Here is a 21,608-nt window from a genome sequence, read left to right on the forward strand (position 1 = left end):
AATTAGACCATTATGGGTCTGTAACTCAGAGAGTGTACAAATGGAACAAAATGGACCCGTTTGGTTCCATTGTAACATTGATTTTACAATATAAATTGGGGGTCCCAGACATAGAAACGCCATTAAATGGGGGTCCGTAGCCTAAATGCATTGTCAAACTTGCGGTCCTTGAAATTTTACGGGTTGAGATTCACTGCTCGAAGAACCGTAAAAGTCTTCTCTTATGGCGGTTCCCTGGCATATCTCTTCAAATGGGGGTCCGCAGGCTAATTATTTGGGGGTCCTTGACATGAAAACGTTTGGGAACCAGTGACTTAAACTGCTGGACTGAACCATCTTCAGCTTTCTGACTGCCATCTCTGACCATTCAGACATGGAACATGTAAAAAACATGTTACATGGGTGCTTTGCTTTTCCTAAAAAAAGTATAAAAAATAATCGTTGGTTTGTCCTTTTGTCTGGTCTAAAGCCCAAACCGCACCTATGATTCGCCATGCAACTTCTTGCAACCATTCTCCCCAATGGCGGTTGCAAGGAGTTGCATTGGTGCGGTTGACCTTAAAACTGTTTTGTTTGCAAGGAGTTGTGACTAGTGGCATTGGTGCGGTTTGGGCTTAACACTAGTGTCCACTTGCTAGTTCTTGTCAATGGATGAGTAGATTGTGACCAGGAAAGGTCCTCTCTTTCTGTGCTGTGCACTGGAGATCCTACAAGGGCCATGGAACTAAGGACTCACTGGTTCTAAATTCTCTCAAATCTGTCCAGAGTCTCCAGACAATCAATCAGAGATCTCTGCCCACATTTAAATTCACTCTAAACTAAAAGATAAAAAATTAACTACATTGCAGAGCCATTGCAAATATTACTTTAGGGTGGTCCTTTATATTGTGATGGTGATATCTTAGAATAGTCTGCCCTGCACAAGACTAATTGGTTCTTAACTGGTTTCAGTCAAGATCTACTTGACTGAAACCAGTTACTGAACTCTGTCAGACTAGCTTTGATAATGATAAACACTGAACAGTATTGATGAGCCAAACTAACACTGGTGGCTGTTGAATAAGGAGTGAAACATAATAATCCTCTGGTATCATGTTTCCGTATCATGTAATACCGTCTGTCTAACAAACCCGAAAGCATCAATGTGTTGTTAAGCTGAAATTGGTGACCTCTGGGCCCTGACCTGTACGACAGGCTTGATATAAACACACAACTTTACGATGCTATTTGACAACTACTTGTTCAGACTACAATTTTCGGGAACACCAAAGCTGCAAATGATGGTTCCTGGTCGAGAACCTGTGGTCATACTAGTTGGACAGCAATGCTTTTGGTTTTTGGGAAATTCACCCCATATCTAGTAAGCCCCTTCTATTCATACTGCAGCCTGCATATTGTTATTTAGAGCTGAAAATGTTTATAGTGCTGCCTGGTACGGTACCAGGCAGTACTGGTACCATTTGACCTGGTACCAGTGGTACCAGGTCAAATGGCTGCAGTAAGAGCAGAGCACTGTGAAGGAAAGACAGTCAGACAAACAGACAGACAGACGATTGACACAATCGTCTCAGTTTTTCGTCTAGTGATGTCTGGAATTGAATGCTGCATGGACAACGTGTCCTTTTAAACAGCTTTCCAAGAAGCAGGAGTAAGTGTGTGTGTGCGTGTGTGTGCGTGGGCAGGTGGGTGGGTGAGAGATATAGCGATATGAGACTGATCTTTGCTCCTTCACTGTTTTTTTCTGGTGGTTTGGTCTGCTCACCCAGTCTGTCTGTCTCTCTGTCTACCTGACTGTCTGTCTGTCTGTCTGCCTTTGTGTCCGTCTGTGTGATCCGTTAGCATGCTGTGTGTGAAAGAGCTTGATGTCAGGTGTTCTATCCCTTTTAGAACAGCTGGGGCCAAGGTTCAGTCATGATGTCAGGTGTTCTATCCCTTTAGAACAGCTGGGGCCAAGGTTCAGTCATGTGAAATAGTGCCGTATGTTTGGTATCTCTTACTCAGTCATGTAACCCCGACGTTCAGTGAATGATACAGGCAACTGAGATGAGACGTTTTATGAGCAACCTTCAACTCTTCATGGTGTTTGTGTTGCTGAAGTGCTGCTGTGTGTTGCTGCCCGATGAACGTTTGCCAGGTATTCCATGGCAGTGTCGCTCTATTGTCTTATCTAGTGAACAAGGCAGTACTGCTGCTTGATGCAATATGGGAAGGATTGTCACCAGAAGGTTGGCAGTCTGCATCCTCAGCCCAGCTGGGAACATCTGTATGGGGGGGGAAATAAAAGTGAAAACCTGGGGTAAAAGTTCTGTTTAAACCTTGCAGATGGTGTGGAGTTAGTTTGAATCGCTGTGTGTGTGTATATTCAATGGCTCACTATCAAATCAGAGCAGAGCACAGTTTATACTAGTGACACTTGGTAAGACGATGGACATACACATTCAAAAATCGAATAAATAGTATAGTCCACTCACAGAAGAAGGAAAGGAATAGATAATACGTCTGTAAAACAAATGAGGTTCTACCCAACCCAGCCCTCTCTTCTGCACACACCTTCCCCGGTCTCTCTCCTCCAAGAAGTTTCCAGGTAGGATGCGTCTTTTTCTTTTTAGTTCCTAAAAAAACAGCATGTCAGAAAGTTGATCAGAAAGTTGAACATCAGTCTTATCAACTATGTTCTCTCCTTGATGGTGGCAGCAGTCAGTCCAGCTTTCCAGGAAACCGTTGTATAATTGTTGTTTTGGAACCAAAATGCACACACACACACGCGCGCACATGCGCACACCACACACACACACACACACACACACACACACACACACACACACACACACACACACACACACACACACACACACAAGAGAGAGACAGTTCATCAGTGTGTCAATCTACTGCCTGCCCTCATTCTAACCCTCAGAACCAGAAGGTTGTGGGTCTGAGTCCTTTCTGTTAGCCGCCTGCACTGTCCTGTCGGGGTTTCCCCAACATAATATGGTCTAGTAATGATGTATGATGTCTCTCTCCAGCTTGTTGGGTGTTACATTATGATATTATTATAAGATGCTGACCGAAGCCTGACTGCCAAGACATGGATAGACTTTTAGCACCACTATGATAGACACCACAGGTTTCACAGCTCTCGCTCTCTCTCTCTGTGTGTGTGTGTGTGTGTGTGTGTGTGTGTGTGTGTGTGTGTGTGTGTGTGTGTGTGTGTGTGTGTGTGTGTGTGTGTGTGTGTGTGTGTGTGTGTGTGTGTGTGTGTGTGTGTGTGTGTGTGTGTGTGTGTGTGTGTGTGTGTGTGTGTGTGTGTGTGTGTGTGTGTGTGTGTGTGTGTGTGTGTGTGTGTGTGTGTGTGTGTGTGTGTGTGTGTGTGTCCCACATGATGATTATTAATAGATTTGATCTGACCCAGCCTGGTGGGTTCACTGGGGGCGTTGGCACGAGTGTGTGTGCACATATGTGTCTGCAGGGAACAAACTTTTTGGCTTGCCGGCCAAAGTGACTGGTGGATATATACAAAAAAAAAAACGATTGTTTACCGGCCGGCCAGGTTTTAACTTTGTTTTATTGCTGTGTGTTGTTGATATTACTATATCATATTCTCAAATACAAATGTCAGAAAGATAAGTATAGATAGTAGATAATATGAGGCTGAAAAGGAATATTGTATCCAAAATGTGTTGAGGGGTCCAGGAATGATCTACGCTGGCAAATATAATGTATAGCAGCCTATCCGAGTGAAACGGTTAACATTTAATGCCATACAGTACTGCAGTTCACATCTAGACACGTCTCAGCTTCTCAGCCCAAGGATGAAAAGAAAAGGCTTTTCTTTAGGCTACATAGGCTATGGTTGATACAGAGCTGACATCTTCTGTTGTATTGTTTACATTTGTAGTAGTCGTCGGGAATAACATTTTGCACCGACAGTTCCACAGAGCTCCACAGTTTTTTCTTTAAAGATTTGTTTTGGGCTTTTCTGCCTTTTTATTGATTGTATCAAGTGAAGACTGACAGGGAAGAGGGAGAGAGAGAGAAGGGGAGAAACAAGAAGCAAAGGTCGTCATGAACGGGACTCGAACACGCGACGCGCTGTCAGGCCAAAGCCATGCGCCTGGACCGCTAGGCCAGCGGGCGCCCAGAGCTGCACACAGCTATATCTATAAGTAAAGTCTATTCTACCCACCCATAGTAATGATAATCACATGATTAAAATCATTTGATAAACCTGGCCATATTGTAGGATGTAGACTTCCGCTACATACGTTTAAAAAAAGAGAATGTATACCTCTGTGTCTGCTCTATACTCAGAAGTACGACCGTTTCGCATTTAAAAAACAAACTTCTACAAGCTGAGATAGGTCAAGCTTGACCTTACCTGTTTGGTTTGTCCTGACTCCCAATGTGCGTGTATCACATGCTATGAACCGACATGCTCGTGTACACACACACACACACACACACACACACACACACACACACACGCACACATGCGCACACACTCACACACACATTGGCACCACAAAGTATGGTTTTAGGCAGAATCACAAACCGACAACAGAAGTTATTTCGCGCAATGGAATTGTCCTAATAATTTTACACGCCAGAGTGGCTGCCTGGCTGGTTAGTCTCCATAATTTCCCAGCCAAAGAGGAAATCTAGACGCCATTGGCGGTTGGCAGGTGCACATTCTGTTCTCTGTGTTTGTAAGGGTACACCGTGTATTATGTACACTTTATTTATAAATTAATGTATTTTATTTGCATTAACAGTGTGTATGTTTTCACTGTTAATGCTCAGTCTGCTGACGCTATGACATTTGTCATTTAATAAACTGTGGTTTTAAATAAGGCTTGAATGCAAAAATAGGGAGTGTACTGCGTGCGTGCGCGCACACACACACACACACACAAACACACACACACACACACACACACACACACACACAGAGCCAAATAAAGTGGTGTCGAGGCTGGTGTTAAAGAGATGCACGTGTGACAGCTGAGACTGTCTCAGAGAGGTGTGTGTGTGCATGCGTGTGCGTGCGTGCGTGCGCACGTGTCTGGTACCTGCTGATCGGTTCATTGGTGCTTAAGCCCTATATACTTTGTTGTACGACAAATGTCAAAAATACTAAATAGCCATTCTAAAAGCTCACAACACATTGCATTGTGACACGTGAGCTTGTAGATCTGCTATTTTTGTAAATCAAATAAAAATACATTTAGAAGATTTGGCCAAAATAGTGCCACCAGGGTTAATGTGGGCAACTATATTGGACAGTCAGAAAAGTTTAGTTGTTCAGGTTTGGGCATTACAGGACTCTGCTTAGAGACTCAAACCAATTATTCAGCACTTTAATTAAAGCGACACTAATACAATTGAGCTTGTACTTAACAAATTGACTCACCGTCAAGTCTATTCAATGCACCAAGCATTGTTTTTGCTGCAAGACCCTCAAGTGGCCTGGTTTGACCAGCCATCTTGGTCCGGGCTTTATTGACCTGAATTTAGCCTCTCTCAGGCAAGTTCTTACTCTGAGGTTGTGTATTGCCCTCTCCAATGGAACGGTTGATATGAGCCGAGAGGTTGTTCAGGTCAGGGTTAAGAGCATGGTTGTGGTTACGGTTTACCTAGGCTAGACGGGAAGGAACTACTGCCAAAAGTCTCTAACCGGGTCTCAGTACAGGGCTACTAGAAGTTCTGCTAAGCTGTGCTTGTCTGGTCAGACACTAGCGGCAGACGTTCTTTTCCAGGTTTCTTTTCTCTTTGTGGTGGTAGAACTGGGAACAAGGTTCAGGTTTACCAATCCTAGTCTGTATTATTATTATTAAATTGTTTTTATTGGGGTTTTTTACACACAACAAGACATAGCAACACACATATATACACCACTAGACTACACATAAGCACACAATAATTAAGAACACCTTGAGAAAAATAAGTAAATAAAAAAGACTGAAATACAGGACCAAAACAGACACACAATAAAGTAAAATAAGGTTATATCATATTGCATTACATTACAATGTTCTAATCCTAGTCTGTATGAGAGGAAATAATGCCCAAGTTACCACAGTGCAAAACAGCCTTCTCGTCATATTCTCACCTACTCGGTGGCAACTTCTAGTAGCCCATCACTTTTAAGTCTGTTTTAAATCACTTTTAAGTCTCGCTGTGGTTCCCGATGATGGAGTTGTGTTGATTTTGTTTCCTTGCACTGTTGTTGTTGCTGCGATGGAAGGCGATTGATTGGAAATAGACTGGAAGCTGATTGAAACCACAGAGGAAGTAGCCTACTGCTCGTGGCCAACAAGATCCGCTACTGCCACACTTTTATTGTATTGCATCGACTTCCTTTCAACAATCTCAAACTAATGTCTGTCAATGCACAATCAACCAATAATTACTTTAAAATGCATTATCGTATCGGACAGATCGACTATTGTTGAATTAGTATTATTATTTGGGTTTATTATTGATACTTTTTTATTTCTTATTGTTTCTTATTTTGTTATTATTTTCCCATGATGAAATGTCCAAAAATAGTCATGCCAGGGGGAAATTGATTAATGGACAAATCTAACTATGCTGACTGGTTAGTGCATCATGACTCAACATCAGAGGTTCAATGCTTTGAAACAAATTAATGAAAGATGCCTCAGAAAGGATGATCTGAGCTGCATGGTGCGTTAACCCATTTTGACCTGAGATCAGATTCTAAAAATGTCATCTACATCCTGACAGTTTTTTGAAAAAGTTATGTTTCTATGTCAGTCGTTCTTCGATTTTTCAAAAATAGCAGACCTACTATGAGCTTGTAGATCTGCTATTTTTCAATAGCTAAAGCATAACATAATGCTAACACCAAAAGGGGTTCCCGCCCCAAAATGGGTTAAAAGGCTCTGAGAGTCACCTTGAATGTGTGTCAGAAGACGTGGACATATCTTGTATGGATTATTCACACATCACACAGGAAAGGCTGCCTACTTCTTTGTTAACGTCCATGGATTCTTGATAGAGGGGAATAATGTTGACTTGTATGATTTATCTAATGAAGTTAGATAATCATAATAATAGATAAAGCCGTTTTACTTGACAGCATTTACTGATGAAATTGTGATATAATTCACGCCAGCATTCTTCCCTGTTCAGCTCTTATTTTGAAGAGCCAAAAATCCAGACCGGATGTTATGATCTTATGGTAAATGGTGCATTTATATAGCCTTTATCCAAGGCGCTTTACATAGATTGTGCATTACATTCACCCATTCACACACACATTCATACACCGATTGCGGTGGAAGCCATGCAAGGTACCAACCAGCACATCGGGAGCAATTTGGGGTTCAGTGTCTTGCCCAAGGACACTGAACCCCACACGACATGTAGACAGGAGGAGCCGGGATTCGAACCGCCGACCCATGGATCATTGGACGACCTGCTCTACCTCTTGAGCCACAGTCGCCCCTGAACTGATGTTCTGATAAACAACTCTATCGACCCCATAAGGAATAGTGAAAATAGCCGATCTACAAGCTCGAAACGTGTCTGATCACAGTGCATCGTGAGCTTGTACAAGTATTAGAACTATTTTATTCATATTATTGTTATGAACACTATTGAAAATAGTGTTACAGTATGTTCAACAATTATGATGGGAGAACTTTGGGACTTTTTGCCCAAAATAAGGGATTCCAGCAGGGTTAGAGCAGTTAATGTTTCATCTACAGCTACACAACTGCAAAACTATTGCAATCGTAATATTGACTAATTCAGATTCCATACCACAAAAACAGTGTTTTATAGAAGAAACCATTTGTGTATGCGTGGGTGTGTGGCTATAAGTGTCCGCATGTCACCTAGTAAAATGATCCTCGAGCTTTGAATTTCAAGGATCCCATCCCAGTTTGATTTGATTTGCATTAACACTTTGAGGGCTTTATATTAAAAGATGACACATACCGAGGCTGGGATTGTTTAATTACCTTTGGAGCATATGCCGAAGTATTTGCGCCTTTTGATCCACGAAAATCCCCCTGAAAATAGACCCATAGCTTGTTGTCGAACCGAAAAAATAATCCACCGTGGTGATGCGGAAGAACAGCAAGCAGTAAGGGCTCGCAGAACCCAGTCAAAACCACCGTTCACTTGCATTGAACTCATTTTCCCAGAAGCCCTTGCAGCCCAGTGCACGGGTCAATTTCCGGTTACGTCATCATATAACGCGACGTCCTCGTCACCAGGTCCGCGACAAATCCGCTATTTATTTTTAATTATTAAAAAACTGTGAATTAAACACTGTGTCGTCGAGTAATACAATATCATATAAAAACATCTCAATACATCAGAAGACCAGGAAAAGGAAAACAAAAGGTATAGGCTGAATTACATACAGTAGGTTACAAATAGAAGCTAAGGCACATTTCAAAACGATCTAAAAACAGTTCCATATTGTGGGGATCTGTATGCTCACCAAGGTTTTAAAACGACTCGGGGGTACCAATGTGGTACATTTTAATGTAGTTTGCAGGTCATTCCATGTATTAGGGCCACAGAAGCTAAAAGCACCTAGATCTACCAAGTTCAGAGTAAACCTTTAGTTCTAGGGGGTCGGTCGGTGCCCCCCAGCCTCCTCCCTCTTTTACTAGCTTTTAGAGAGACGGACAAATGGCACAGCTGTTGCTATAGTGACAGTTATTGGCTGAGGTACTTGATGAGCTGTATGTTTGTATATATCTCGTAAATGCAGTGATTTCAATAGTTTTGCTATACATTGGGCCCCGAGGTGCTCAAAGGAGGTGTCCTGGGTCCTTCAGGGTACCCTGAGGGGGCTTTAAATGGACTCTAACAGGTCTGTAACTCTGAGAGTGTACGAACCAAATGGAACCGGAAGTTGCAAATGGAAGTTTTTAGGTGTTTTAAAATTTCAAATGGTTTTCAAATTCAATTTTTGTATTATTTTTCAATTTGTTGGACCCCAGTCTCTACTGTAAAATCCTGAGTGTTTGTTTATTTAACTCTGACCATGTACAAATGCAGGTCCCCAGACCTGACACTGAGAAGCTATTCTTATTGTTATTATCAGTAGTTGTGTCATTATAGTATTTGGCAGTTAAACTGACATATTATAAACCACTACATGGATACTAGAAACTCCTTTTGCATCCTAACCACATCAGAACATCCTGTGTAAATGCTAGAGTGAACTAAAAAATACACAATGGAGAAAGCCATTGTCTGGGTACGTAGCCTGTGATATAGACAGGGCAGATTAGACGCACATGCACGCGCGCGCACATACATATGAATTTGTTAACCCACAGAGATGACTCATCATTGTTGCGTTAACCACTTAAGACCTATATACACACTACAGTATACTGTACATGTTTGTAGATATGCTATTTTTGAAGATTTTGCATTAACATTTCTCAAAATGTTTGAAAACTGGTGTCTGGTCCTGGTCCTGGTCAGGACCAGGCAGCAACAGATGATTTAATTCATGCATTCTTCTGGTTGAGGGCGTGCTCCCTGTTTCCCATAATTGCACGCCAATGGTTTGTGACTGGGTTTGTCACCTGTTGCTGGGACCAGTGGATCTTTAGGTAGACCACCAGACCCATTCCCAGTGGACTAGGAGAGCAACGAGATGACGGGAGAGACGGGAAGGAAGGAAGGAAGAACGAGAGAGTGTTCTGCACTTTTGGGGGCAAGAAGACCGAAAAAGAGGACAGATGGTAAATAACCGAATAGCTAGAAAAGAGAGCCGTGTGGAAGAGAAGAGGCCTGGTGCCTGGTGAGGTGGACAGACGCCGAAAGAGGAAAAAGGCGCAAGGAAAAGAAAGGACAATAGGACATATGAAGGGAGAACAAATGCAGGTACAGCGTGATGAAGCAGAATGAATGGAGGAACGGACAGTTTTGAGAGAAGAGGAGAGGTTAGGCAGACGGAGAGGTGCTCTTCATTCATACCGCAATGGATACTTAGCAGCATTTATCAAACAATATCACGCATGGAGCAGGGTGTCTCCTGAGGGCCCATGGATTCTCTTTAACCTTTGACCCCTGCTCTGTGCCATTGGACGGAGATGTGTCTGGCCTGGGATTGGTGGTGGAGCTGGCTTGTGTTGCTGAGGGAGAGAAACGGGGAGAGGGAGAAAGAGTATTTTGGGCTGGTTGCTGAGAGATAGAGTATTGTAGGCCAGCTGCTGAGAGCTCGATAGAGCGAAGGAGAGAGAGAAAGAGAGGGAAGAAGGAGAGGGCGAGAGGGAGAGAGAAGTAGCTGTATCTAACTAGTATTGTGGGCTGGTTGCTGAGAGAGAGGGGGGTAGACAGAGAGAGAGAGGGAGCAGGGCTGGTTGCTGAGACAGCACAGGTTTATTTATAGAGCGCTGGCCGGCCAGCCCTTGGATACCGGCAGCCAATCAGCTGATGAAGAGGGAGGGGCCCTGGCCAATGGCAGCGCAGGAAAGGGGGTGTCAGAGTGAGGAAGTGCTGTGAGTGCCTCTCAGCCTCTTAAAGAGACGGCGGTGCATTTCTCAGTGCCAGGCAAATATTCTCTTTCTCTCTCCCTTGCTCTGACTCTCTCTTCCCCTATCTCTCTCTCCATTTCTCTCTCTCCCTCTTCCCCTCTCTCTCACCCCACCTCTCTCTCTCTCTCTCTCTCTCTCGGTTTCTCTCTCTCTGTTTCTCTCTCTAGCAGTGTCATCTCTCTGAGCAGGGCAGAACTCAGTGCCTCATAACAACAGAGTCCTCAGACACACACACACACTCGCGCGCACACGCACACACACGCGCACACGCACACACAGTGACAGAGTGACTAGCCTCTGCTCTAGTTTCCATCCTATCTTGTTGCTGTCCTCGCTGGGAGAACACGCAGTATGAAAGCAGTAGATGCCAGCAGCAGAATCCAGTTCAGTGGCTTCTTGTGCCACCAGTAGAGCCATAAAGAGAGCCCCTAGGGACACCAGTAGAGCCAGTAAAGAGGGCCCCTAGGGACACCAGTTGAGCCAGTAGGAGACCCCCCCCCCCTTGACCCCGCTTCAGGGGTTCTGCAGACACAGCCACGGAGGGGTCAGGGGGACCATTATTAAATGACATATTAAAATTCAACTTGGGTCATTGTCGGCACTCTGTAAGAGTTTAACACAGGAATTCTAGTTTATTCTCCCCTATTGATTTGGATAAATCACAAACAGACACAAGTTTAATTGCCAAGTATGAAATATGGCTTGGTAACTCGATGCAAAACGGTAAGTTAACAAGACTTCTGACAAAGTACAGCAAGTGACAGAAGTCCCGCCCTATAGATATACTTTCTAGGGATGCACACGCAGATCCGACACGCCAAAAGTCCGACATGCGGAAACAACGGTCGAGTATGCGCTGCTCCCGTGCTTGCGGTTATGGGTTAGGGTTTGAGGTGGGTTGTCGGTCTAATGACAGACCAATAGTATGTCGGAACTAAAGCCTGCGCCCACTTTCTAGGCTTTTCTCCTCGTGAGATGAGAAAAGTATGGAAAAGAGCTTAACAGGACTCAAATAAACACAGGCCATAATGTCCAGGACTCGCATACAGGACTCGTATACAGAGCACACACATCCAGGACTCTCATATGAGTCGCATCCAGAACTCACATTTGTTGCTCACGTCCAGAACTCGCAGTTCGTTGGAATGTCAAGAGAGCTTTTATGTATTTATTGTTTTGCAAAATAACATTTTGATGAGAATTGACATGTCATTTCTCTTACTTAAATTAATTTACAGTTTTGAAATGTATATTGGGGCCCCAATATCAATTCTAAAAAGGCTGGGCTGCCTCTCCAAGACCCCTCCCTGGTCCACCTTTACAGGTAATTAATATCACTTCCTCAACACCTGTCTCAACGAGAGCATTTATATAACAATAAACACATTTTTGCCACTCTAGTCGAGCTACAGAAACAATACGACCAAATCAAGTTGGATATACAATACATGAAAACAAGATTCTTCTTGTTTTCTTGCTTGTGGACTCATTCTTGTTGCCACTAAAGCAACATAGTTGCAGATTTCTTTAAACCATTTAACAAAGTCATAGAATAATTACACAATGAGCAGAAAATGAAGAAGCTTTACTTGCTCCTTGCTTTTACAAACTGAACTCCCATTTTTTTCTGCAACTTCTAGCACAATACTGTACTGTATGTACTACGAAAGAACAGGGACCGGAGGGTTAGGCGCGATCTTCCACTAGTTAATCGATCGGGACGGGCGTCATCTTCAGCCCTAACCCAGGAAAACTGTTAAAATGTGTCTCCAAACGGATATACCAGCCAGGGCAACCCCATACAATTGAGTATTTATGTGAAGTTGGAGTTTAAGACTGACACAATTTAAACGTCATGGCTGGTGATGAAGCAGCGTCGTACAAAGGACATCATATTTGTATCAATAAATTACCTGATATTGCAAAATTTGCAACCATGTGCTCCAGAGTTTTGTATGCTGTTTGCATTGGATTGTCCTGTATCTGACCACTGGACTGTTCCTCGTCACTGACCGACGTGTGTGGTGATGTTACTAGTTCTCAAAGGCCACTGTACCACTACTTCAAACGATCATATCTTCTCTTCAGCTCCATGGCCGTGGCAAGACAATTCACAAGACATGTCGGTTGTGTCGGGTAGTAAACAGAGGAACATTCCGTATTTGTGTGGATTGGTGTGCATTATTTCCATCTCTAGTCGGCTCAACATCAACATGGTATTCATCCATTGCTGCTTCAACTCGCCCAGCGCCGGAGTAGTACAACACTATTTAGATGGAGGGATATTTGCCAACTACATCACTACAGCATCTTCCACTGCTACTAGCCTGCGTTCCATTGGAACGCCAATACCTGTGCATCTCAAATGGACTTCCTTTCACTGTTTGTTGTGTTCTGTTACGTCGTGACATAGATTGATTGAAAATAATGGCCTCTGTCTGTTCATGGAAGAGCTGCGTTGATTCTACATTGACGGTGTCTATCTATCTGTCTGTCTGTCTGTCTGTCTGACTTCTGGGACAGGAAACCAGGGCTTGGCTGTGTTGCCACGGATACAGAGGTTGCTACAGCCTGTTACCATGGTGACTGGGCTAGACTGTATGTTGCTGTGTAGTGTGATGTGATGTGATCCCTCTCTTGCCACTGGTTCAGCAGCTCATGTGAACAGCTGGATGTAGTCCTTTTTTTCTGTACGGCTTCTATCGGGTGGAAAACTCACAAGAGTCCAAAACTCTCCCTTTTTATATTATTGTATTTTTTTTTAAATGATTTTAAATGGGGAGTATAGCCGAGCTTGTAGATTGGCTATTGTCACTGTTCATGTGCAACTCTTTTGCATGATGTATTGTAGTAGGGCATCGATTTATGAAAAAAAAAAAGCATAAAATAGTTGAAATATGAAGAAGATATGAGGTTTCTGCCCGGCAGCACCCGATATATGTTCTTATGGTGTCTTGTTGTGCACTTGTGGAATGTAATTTAAGTGATTTTTTTAGGTTAGCCTGCAAACCAATTTTTTTTAAAATCAGCCCCTTGGAAATGCAGGTCCCACTCAGATATCACAGTTTGTTTAGCTATTTAAAAATAGCAGATCTACAAGCTCATAGCGCGCCACCGAGTGGCGCGCTACGAGCTTGTAGGTCTGCTATTTTTGAAAAATCGTGGAATCTTTTTTAAAAAACAAAATCTTTTTTTTGATTGGTGGCGCCCCACAATTTAGGGGGGTTGGTTTGCAGGCTAACCTAAAAAAATTACTTAAATTACATTCCAGAATAATGTCTACGCAGTGACATTATTCTGGCCTTGCCAGGCTACTTTTACTTGACTTTTACTTAAGTATTTAAAAATGTCAAATGTCAACACTTAATATATAACAGAAGCACACATTGTACTTATTTACTCCGCTACAGATATTACAAGTTACTAGATTTAGATTATTAATACGATCAACCAATTATACTTTGTGAGTTGAAAAATAGCTGATCTACAAGCTCACACTGTGTCGTGTCACGATGCGCTGTGAGGTTGTTTTGATGACCTTTGAAAAAAACGTGATATGGGACAATCATTACCTTTTACTTTTGGATAAGTAAAAAAACATATCCGATTACTTTTTTATTTGTTTTAACTTGTATTTAACCAGTAAAAACACATTGAGACCGAGTCTCTTTTGCAAGTGTGAACTGGCCAAGAGGCAGAAACAAAATGACACTTCAATGCTACATCGTACATGTCAAATTTACACAACAGCCAAATAATACATCCATGACATACCTCAAGAAACCTATACAAGGTATACAACACATCTCCAACAATGGTACACTAACAGTGACTGGGTGCAAGAAATTGTGCACAGAGTATATACAGTTGGGTGCCACCGATATTGTCCCTTTTAGGCCTGACCTCAAAATTTAAAAAAATCCTTCTAAATCCTCCAGTTTTCTGAAATAAATATTTTCACGATTTAAAAAAAATAGCAGACCTACAAGCTCGTAGCGCGCCACTCGGTGGCGCGCTATGAGCTTGTAGATCTGCTATTTGTCAATAGCTAAATTATAACATAATGTTTAAAACACCAAAAGGGGTTCCCACTTCCCGCCCAAAATGGGTTAACTGTCCTTTTGCGCAGATCACGCAAACCTCAGCAAAAAGAAAAAGACAATATCGATGGCCTCCAACTGTACACAATGTACATTTTAAAACAGAAAAGGATAAATGTATGGGCCTATGCAAAGGCTAGTACACATCCCAACATGTGCAGGTGTTGGACTGTGCATTTGAGATGATCCTTTTGGAACTTCTCAAAGGAACTTCCAAGGCCAATTTTAGTCTGAGCTGCAGGTCATTCCAACGACCAGTGGCCAAAGAAAGCAAGACACTGTTTACCCCCCTCGGTTTTGAAGCCTGGCACTACACACCGTAGCCAGGCATTTCATCTGAGATTTAGACCATAAATTAGGAGGAAATGTAAAGGGGAAGATCACCAAGAATGGCTTTATAAATGAAAATATACCAATGATACTTCTTGCACCACTGCTGTGTGTGCATGTGTGGGCAGCTGTCCGGTCCAACTGGAAGGTAGATACTTAGGCTAGCTAATACTCACCAGGTGTCACCAATGACACCTAGTTAGTTCTTAGAAAGACAACGTGCAGTGACCGTTAACGTTACATGACGTTTACATTTAAAGGTGCAGCCACTAGTAAGTGCTATTAGTTTGTTTAAAAAAAATCGCTCTGTATTCTGCAATGTTCGCTGTGGTGTTTGTTCAGTGACAGGGCTCTCCCTGTCTTCTCCTGCGCTTTAGTTATACAATTTTTTTTTATCCAATCAGGAGAGAGAACTCATCCAGGACATGGGATGATAAACACGTGGAAGTGGAAGTGATGACACAGAGATGTGAGCGGACACAATCTGAACTGGGACACTATAAACCTGAAGCTGATGAATGGCTGCTCTCTCTTGATTGGCTGGAATTGGCAACCCACCTGAAAATGCACTTTCCTGTTCATTAATGAGCTGGAGAGAGAGAGACGGGGAAACCCCTGTTATTGAACAAACGCTATACGCTAGTATACAGGCAACAGTGGTTCCCAAAGTGGGGTCCGGGGACCCCCAGGGGTCCTTAAAGGAGTTCCAGGGGGTCCCCTGCTAAATGATAGTTTGGAAACAAATGGACCCTTATGGGTCTGTACCTCTGAGAGTGTACAAATGGAACGGGTCCATTTGGTTCCATTTGTACACTCTCAGAGTTAAATTAACATTGGTTTTACAATATAAATTGGGGTCCCAGAGATAGAAATGCCATTAAATGGGGGTCGGTACTAGACTAATATGCATGTCAAACTGGGGGTCCTTGGAATTAAACGGGTTGAGAATCACTGCTAGAGCCGTACAAATCTTCTCTTATGGGGGTCCCTGGCATATCTCTTCAAATGGGGGTCCGTGGCCTAATTAGTGTCAATCTGGGGGTTGTTGACATGAAAAAGTTTGGGAACCACTGCTGCTATACAGCAATGACTATCGGAATACAGAGCTGCAATTTGCTCATTTGTTTTAACCATAACATACAGTGTCACTTAAACTATCTTTAAGTCGCTCAACTGGGGAGGAGACGAGTGTTGTAGTTGCCCCTTAACCCATTTAGGCCTGACCTCGAAATTTAAAAAAAATCTTCTAAATCCTCCAGTTTTCTGAAATAAATATTTTCAAATTTTTCAAAAATAGCAGACCTACGAGCTCATAGCGCGCCACTCGGTGGCGCGCTATGAGCTTGTAGATCTGCTATTTTTAAATAGCTAAATTATAACATGTTTAAAACGCCAAAAGGGGTTCCCGCCCAAAATGGGTTAAGGAATGGACCGAAAATCATGTTAAATGCTCATCAGGCATATTTAATATTCCCTCTACACATTTCATTGTTCATTGGAATAGAATAAAGGTACAGTATATTTCTGATTCATGTGTCGTTGACACGCAATGCAATAAGGTTCTACTTAAACCATTAGAGTGCTGATTGCACTCAGAAACCTCTTCAAACTTTTATTGCGAAGACATTATTTCCCTACAGAGGAGAAATGACAACACACACACACACACACACACACACGGATTTGAACCATGGACGTTCATTGCAGTCAGGTGTGTCTTATGTCACTCAAAGTGGGGTCTCTTTGGGGGGACATTTTATGCTACAACCTGAAATCACACATGACGTTCCTTCACTCCCCGTGGCAAAAACAAAAGTTCAGACAAAGTCCAACAAGGTTGAACTCCAGTTGCAAAGAACAAAAATCAATTTGCAACTGCTAGCGATCGTTTTTGTGTTTGTCCTTAGCGAGGGTTCCAACTAACGTGCATGGGGGGAATGCAACGCATCACGTCACCGCATAGCTTTGTGCTAATGTGGCCGCCGCTCTGCCTCGGTGCTAATCCAGCTGTACTAATGATCCTCCTCAGACTAGATATCAGGTGTATGTGCGGAGCCGAGCGACACCTTTTGTTCTCAAAGCGGGGGTTCCTTGAGGGGCTTCCAAATGGACCCTTAACAGGTCTGTAACTCCTCACGGGTGCAGTTGGTTCCATTTCGCACACTCTGAGTTATATCCTTGGAATCAACAAGTTTGAGAACCGCTGGAGTAGAGAGGGTTTTCCTGTGAAAAGTGAGTGTTGAGTGTGGTGGTTCTTTAAGCTGTTTGGAGGTGTTGTGAGTGTTAAGTGTGGTGGTTCTATATAAGCTGTTTGGAGGTGTTCATGAGTCCATGAGTGACGGTCGATGAGAAGCTGGTTGGCTTGCAGTAGTGTGGGTCTCTAGGACAGAGTTGAGAACACTAGATTAAACCAGCTGGTCTCTATAGGACAGAGTTCAGAACACTAGACTAAACCAGCTGGTAGTCACCTAGTTAACCAGCAGTGTGAACATGATCACGACCAGCCAATCGGTGAGTCTTGCAACATGATTTGCAAATCTCTCTCTCTCTCTCTCTCTCTCTCTCTCTCTCTCTCTCTCTCTCTCTCTCTCTCTCTCTCTCTCATTGCTCACTTCCGTTAGTTGTGGGACAACAATCCCCTTTCTTTGCCTCTCTCTCTCTCTCTCTCTCTCTCTCTCTCTCTCTCTCTCTCTCTCTCTCTCTCTCTCTCTCTCTCTCTCTCTCTCTCTCTCTCTCTCTCTCTCTCTCTCTCTCTCTCTCTCTCTCTCTCTCTCCCTTCCGCTCTCTTCCTGCCAGTTAAATTCAAATCAAAGGGTGCTTTATTGACGACGCAAAATTTGCTGACACCACGACCAAACCATTACTCATTTCCTGTATTGTCTGACAACAATTGACTTTTTCTCTTCTCCTCTCTCCTTCCTCTGTCTCTGTCTCTTTCTGTATCTATCTCTCTCTCTCTCTCACTCTCTCTCACTCTCTAGGTGGAAGTAGCTCAGGATGCCCCCCCTCCACCTCCTCCTCTTCCTCTGCTGCCCAGGGCTTCTCCCCCGCTGAGCCAGCCATGACCAGCCAGCACACACACTCACACACACACCCCTCCTTCAGCTCCATCCACTCCATGGCCGAGCAGCAGCAGGTAACGGGCATGTACACGCACGCACGCACTGTACATTACACATACATACAATGGTTCCAGTGCAGTAGGAGGGTTGAAGGTTAATGTGCTTTTTAACCACTTAAGCCCTATTTATTACAGCTAGTTATTAACTATATATGGCACAAAATCCCCCCCCAACATAACGTTATACTATTTTATATTATCAAATATTCGCCCCAAGCCATCTCCTTGAGACTTGAGTTCGTTATTATAGTAAGCCGTCTACAGCGACCTCTAGCTGTGGGCGGTGTGTAACACCTCCCCTAACCACCCACCCTACCCACTGCTCTGTCAAATAATAATGATCACTAAATGTTTTAAAACACTTTGAGTTGCACTGAATGAATTCAACAACCTGGGTGAAAGTACAAGCGTTTTAACTGTGTAGACTGACCTTTTTTTAGTTCAATTAATTTAACCATAACAGTCCAGTTAACTCTGGACTGTTACATTTAACCCATGTAACAGCCTGGCTAGGTATTAATTAATTTATATATATATATATATATATATAAAATAATCAGCAGATCTACAAACTCACAACGTGCCATGAGAGTTGTGAGCTTATAGTATATAGATCAACTATCTTCGCTATTTGCCGTGTGACAAAGTATATAGGGCTTAAGTGATTAACCCACTAGAGGTGTCTGGTTAGGTCTGAATTCTGTTGATCTGTCAATGTCCATCTGCTTAACAGCCCTTCATTTCACCTTCCACTAGAACAGACTGTCTAACGATGACCTCAAATTGAGGCTGAGAAACCTAGATATGAATGTGACGGTGACTCTTAAGGCACTGTTATATTTGCAAGGATCTTTCCTACTGTACATAGGGAGCATGTTTAGGAAATACGATAGTAAGTAAGTAACTGCTAAGGACAGGATACATCCTAGTGGTACATCCTTAATCCTTGGGCTGTGTAAGATATCCCAAAAGGCCATTGCGGGTGAGGCCGACGACATTTTGGCCATGTTCACAGTTGATTTCATGTGCACATCCTCATCCTCCGCTTCGTCTTCTGAATAAAACGCTAAACGCATGACGCTGCCTGTCTACGTAGTCTCAATACCCGTTACCCTTTGGAGAGGTTACGATTAATCCATTGAGACCTGGAACGCATCCATGTCACGTTAGCGTTTAACCACATTAACCATTAACCCATTTTGGGCGGGAACCCCTTTTGGTGTTTTAAACGTTATAATTTAGCTATTGAAAAATAAGCTCATAGCGCGCCACCGAGTGGCGCGCTATGAACTTGTAGGTCTGCTATTTTTGAAAAATCGTTAAAATGTGCCTCAAATCTTTCTGAAAATTGTCATGATTTAGAAAACTTTTTTTTTTTAATTTCGACGTCAGGCCTGAATGGGATAAGGTGGCACGATGTGCCACGGTGGTAGAATGTATCCTTCCACATGAGACAAGAGCATGGCTTATTGGCTTTCCACCTTTAGTTTTATCCTCATGAACTATCAGTTGTCCTGTGTTCCCAGACCACATGGAAAACCCTAAATGCTTGTATCTTTCCGTGTGTGTGTGTAGGTGCTGTCTGATATGACCATACTCCAGCGGAGGATTCCCCCTAGTTTCAGAGACCCGGCCAGCGCTCCACTGAGGAAACTCTCTGTAGACCTCATCAAGACTTACAAGCACATCAATGAGGTAAGAATGCACGCACCGCACGCACGCACGCGCGCCACACACACACACACACACACACACACACACACACACACACACACACACGCATTGTAAATAACATTGTGCGCTTGTTTACATGGCTGCCATGTTGCATACGGCACAAAATCAAGCAGCGCCGCAGGTGCTCTGAGCCTTTGATTAGACGGCCGCCTGTTATTGAGCTAACACACCACTGAATTCAGTGATTGACAACTCGGAATCAGGCATTCAACCAAGCCGTGTAATAAACTAATATTAAAAACTCTGTCTCTACCAGGTGTATTCTACTAAATATAACGACACGAGCCTCTTTCTCTACCAGGTGTATTATACTAAATATAACGACACAAGCCTCTTTCTCCACCAGGTGTATTCTACTAAATATAACGACACGAGCCTCTTTCTCCACCAGGTGTATTATACTAAATATAACGACACGAGCCTCTTTCTCCACCAGGTGTATTATACTAAGAAGAAGCGGCGGGCGCAGCAGGTTCCTCCAGAGGACAGCAGTACCAAGAAGGAGAGGAAGGTTTACAACGATGGATACGATGATGACAACTACGACTACATCGTCAAGAACGGAGAGAAGTGGCTGGACCGCTACGAGATCGACTCTCTGATCGGAAAGGGCTCATTCGGACAGGTGGGGAGAGAGAGAGAGAGACAGACAGACAGAGGAGAGAAGTAGGAGGGTGCGGGAGGGAAGAAAGAGGACAATGGAGATTAAGTGAAAGTGAAATGGTAGAAGAATAGAAGTGTGAACTGTGTGGGACAGACGGCGCCATTATCCACCTCAGTCCTATATACTTCGCTGTACGACGAGCTCATGCTCACAATTGCATTGCAGTAGGAGGCATTATGAGCTTCTCGATCCCCACTATTTTCGAAAAGGTTGATTGTTTTTATATTTTGAAATGTTGCAGCATGGCCAAAATGGAGGCACCAGGGTAAAAGGTTTTAACTTGATAGGTTTGCATTGAAGGCTCGGCATCAACAGGCAGACGGTTTTAAGTTACATATTCAATAAATATGATAAGATCTCCATGTTGTTCCTGGCTAAAAGGAAACCTGGAGGCTCACCGTGAGGTAAGGGGCGAAGTGTTGTGACCTTTTGACATGCGTTTTACCTGCAGGTGGTGAAGGCCTACGACCATCATGAACAGGAATGGGTGGCCATTAAGATCATTAAGAACAAGAAGGCCTTTCTGAACCAGGCGCAGATCGAACTACGACTGCTGGAACTCATGAACAAGCACGACACCGAGATGAAATATTATATAGGTGAGGCACGCACGCACGCACGCACGCACGCACGCACGCACACGCACACACGCACACACACACACACACACAAACACAGCAAGTGCGGTGTAAATGAAGCTTCATTCTGACCCGGGTTCTCTCCTCTTATAGCTCACTGCTAATATAGGCCATCGACCTACTTCTGCTCAAGAGCATTTTGATATGACACATGGCTGTAGTGGGGATCAAACCTGACACCTTTTTATATTACAGAATGGAAGTTAAACTATTTAAAACGTGTCTACACCCCTAATATTAATAATTATAATAATACACCATTAGCCTGCATGCATGGCAGGGCATTGTAATGGGTAATATATGTGAGTCAATCTCTCTTTGACCAAAATAACTTGACAATGAACGCTTGGCTTTTCAAGAAACGTTGTGGGAATGACCAGTATGCCTCCCCGAAGTGTTAATTCTCTTCAGAGGTGAAAAGGTCAAAGGCACAATGAATAAGAACGAATGGACAAAATAATTGAATTGTACACACTGTCCCGAAGACAT

General features: G+C 43.2%; 1 protein-coding gene across 2 annotated transcripts in view; it reads left to right on the forward strand.

Annotated features, from left to right (window-relative positions):
• Positions 1 to 21,608, forward strand: part of dyrk1b (dual-specificity tyrosine-(Y)-phosphorylation regulated kinase 1B) — a 76,031-nt gene that overhangs the window by 42,704 nt on the left and 11,719 nt on the right. For both annotated transcript variants that reach the window (XM_079504762.1, XM_079504761.1), the window contains exons 2-5: positions 17,944 to 18,098; positions 19,659 to 19,778; positions 20,254 to 20,442; positions 20,933 to 21,080. In XM_079504762.1, the coding sequence (XP_079360888.1) occupies positions 18,024 to 18,098; positions 19,659 to 19,778; positions 20,254 to 20,442; positions 20,933 to 21,080 (532 nt within the window). In that variant the 5' untranslated portion in view covers positions 17,944 to 18,023. The remainder of the gene's footprint in view (positions 1 to 17,943; positions 18,099 to 19,658; positions 19,779 to 20,253; positions 20,443 to 20,932; positions 21,081 to 21,608) is intronic.

The sequence above is a fragment of the Electrona antarctica genome (assembly GCF_951216825.1).
Source record: "Electrona antarctica genome assembly, chromosome: 6".
NCBI classification, from domain to species: domain Eukaryota; kingdom Metazoa; phylum Chordata; class Actinopteri; order Myctophiformes; family Myctophidae; genus Electrona; species Electrona antarctica.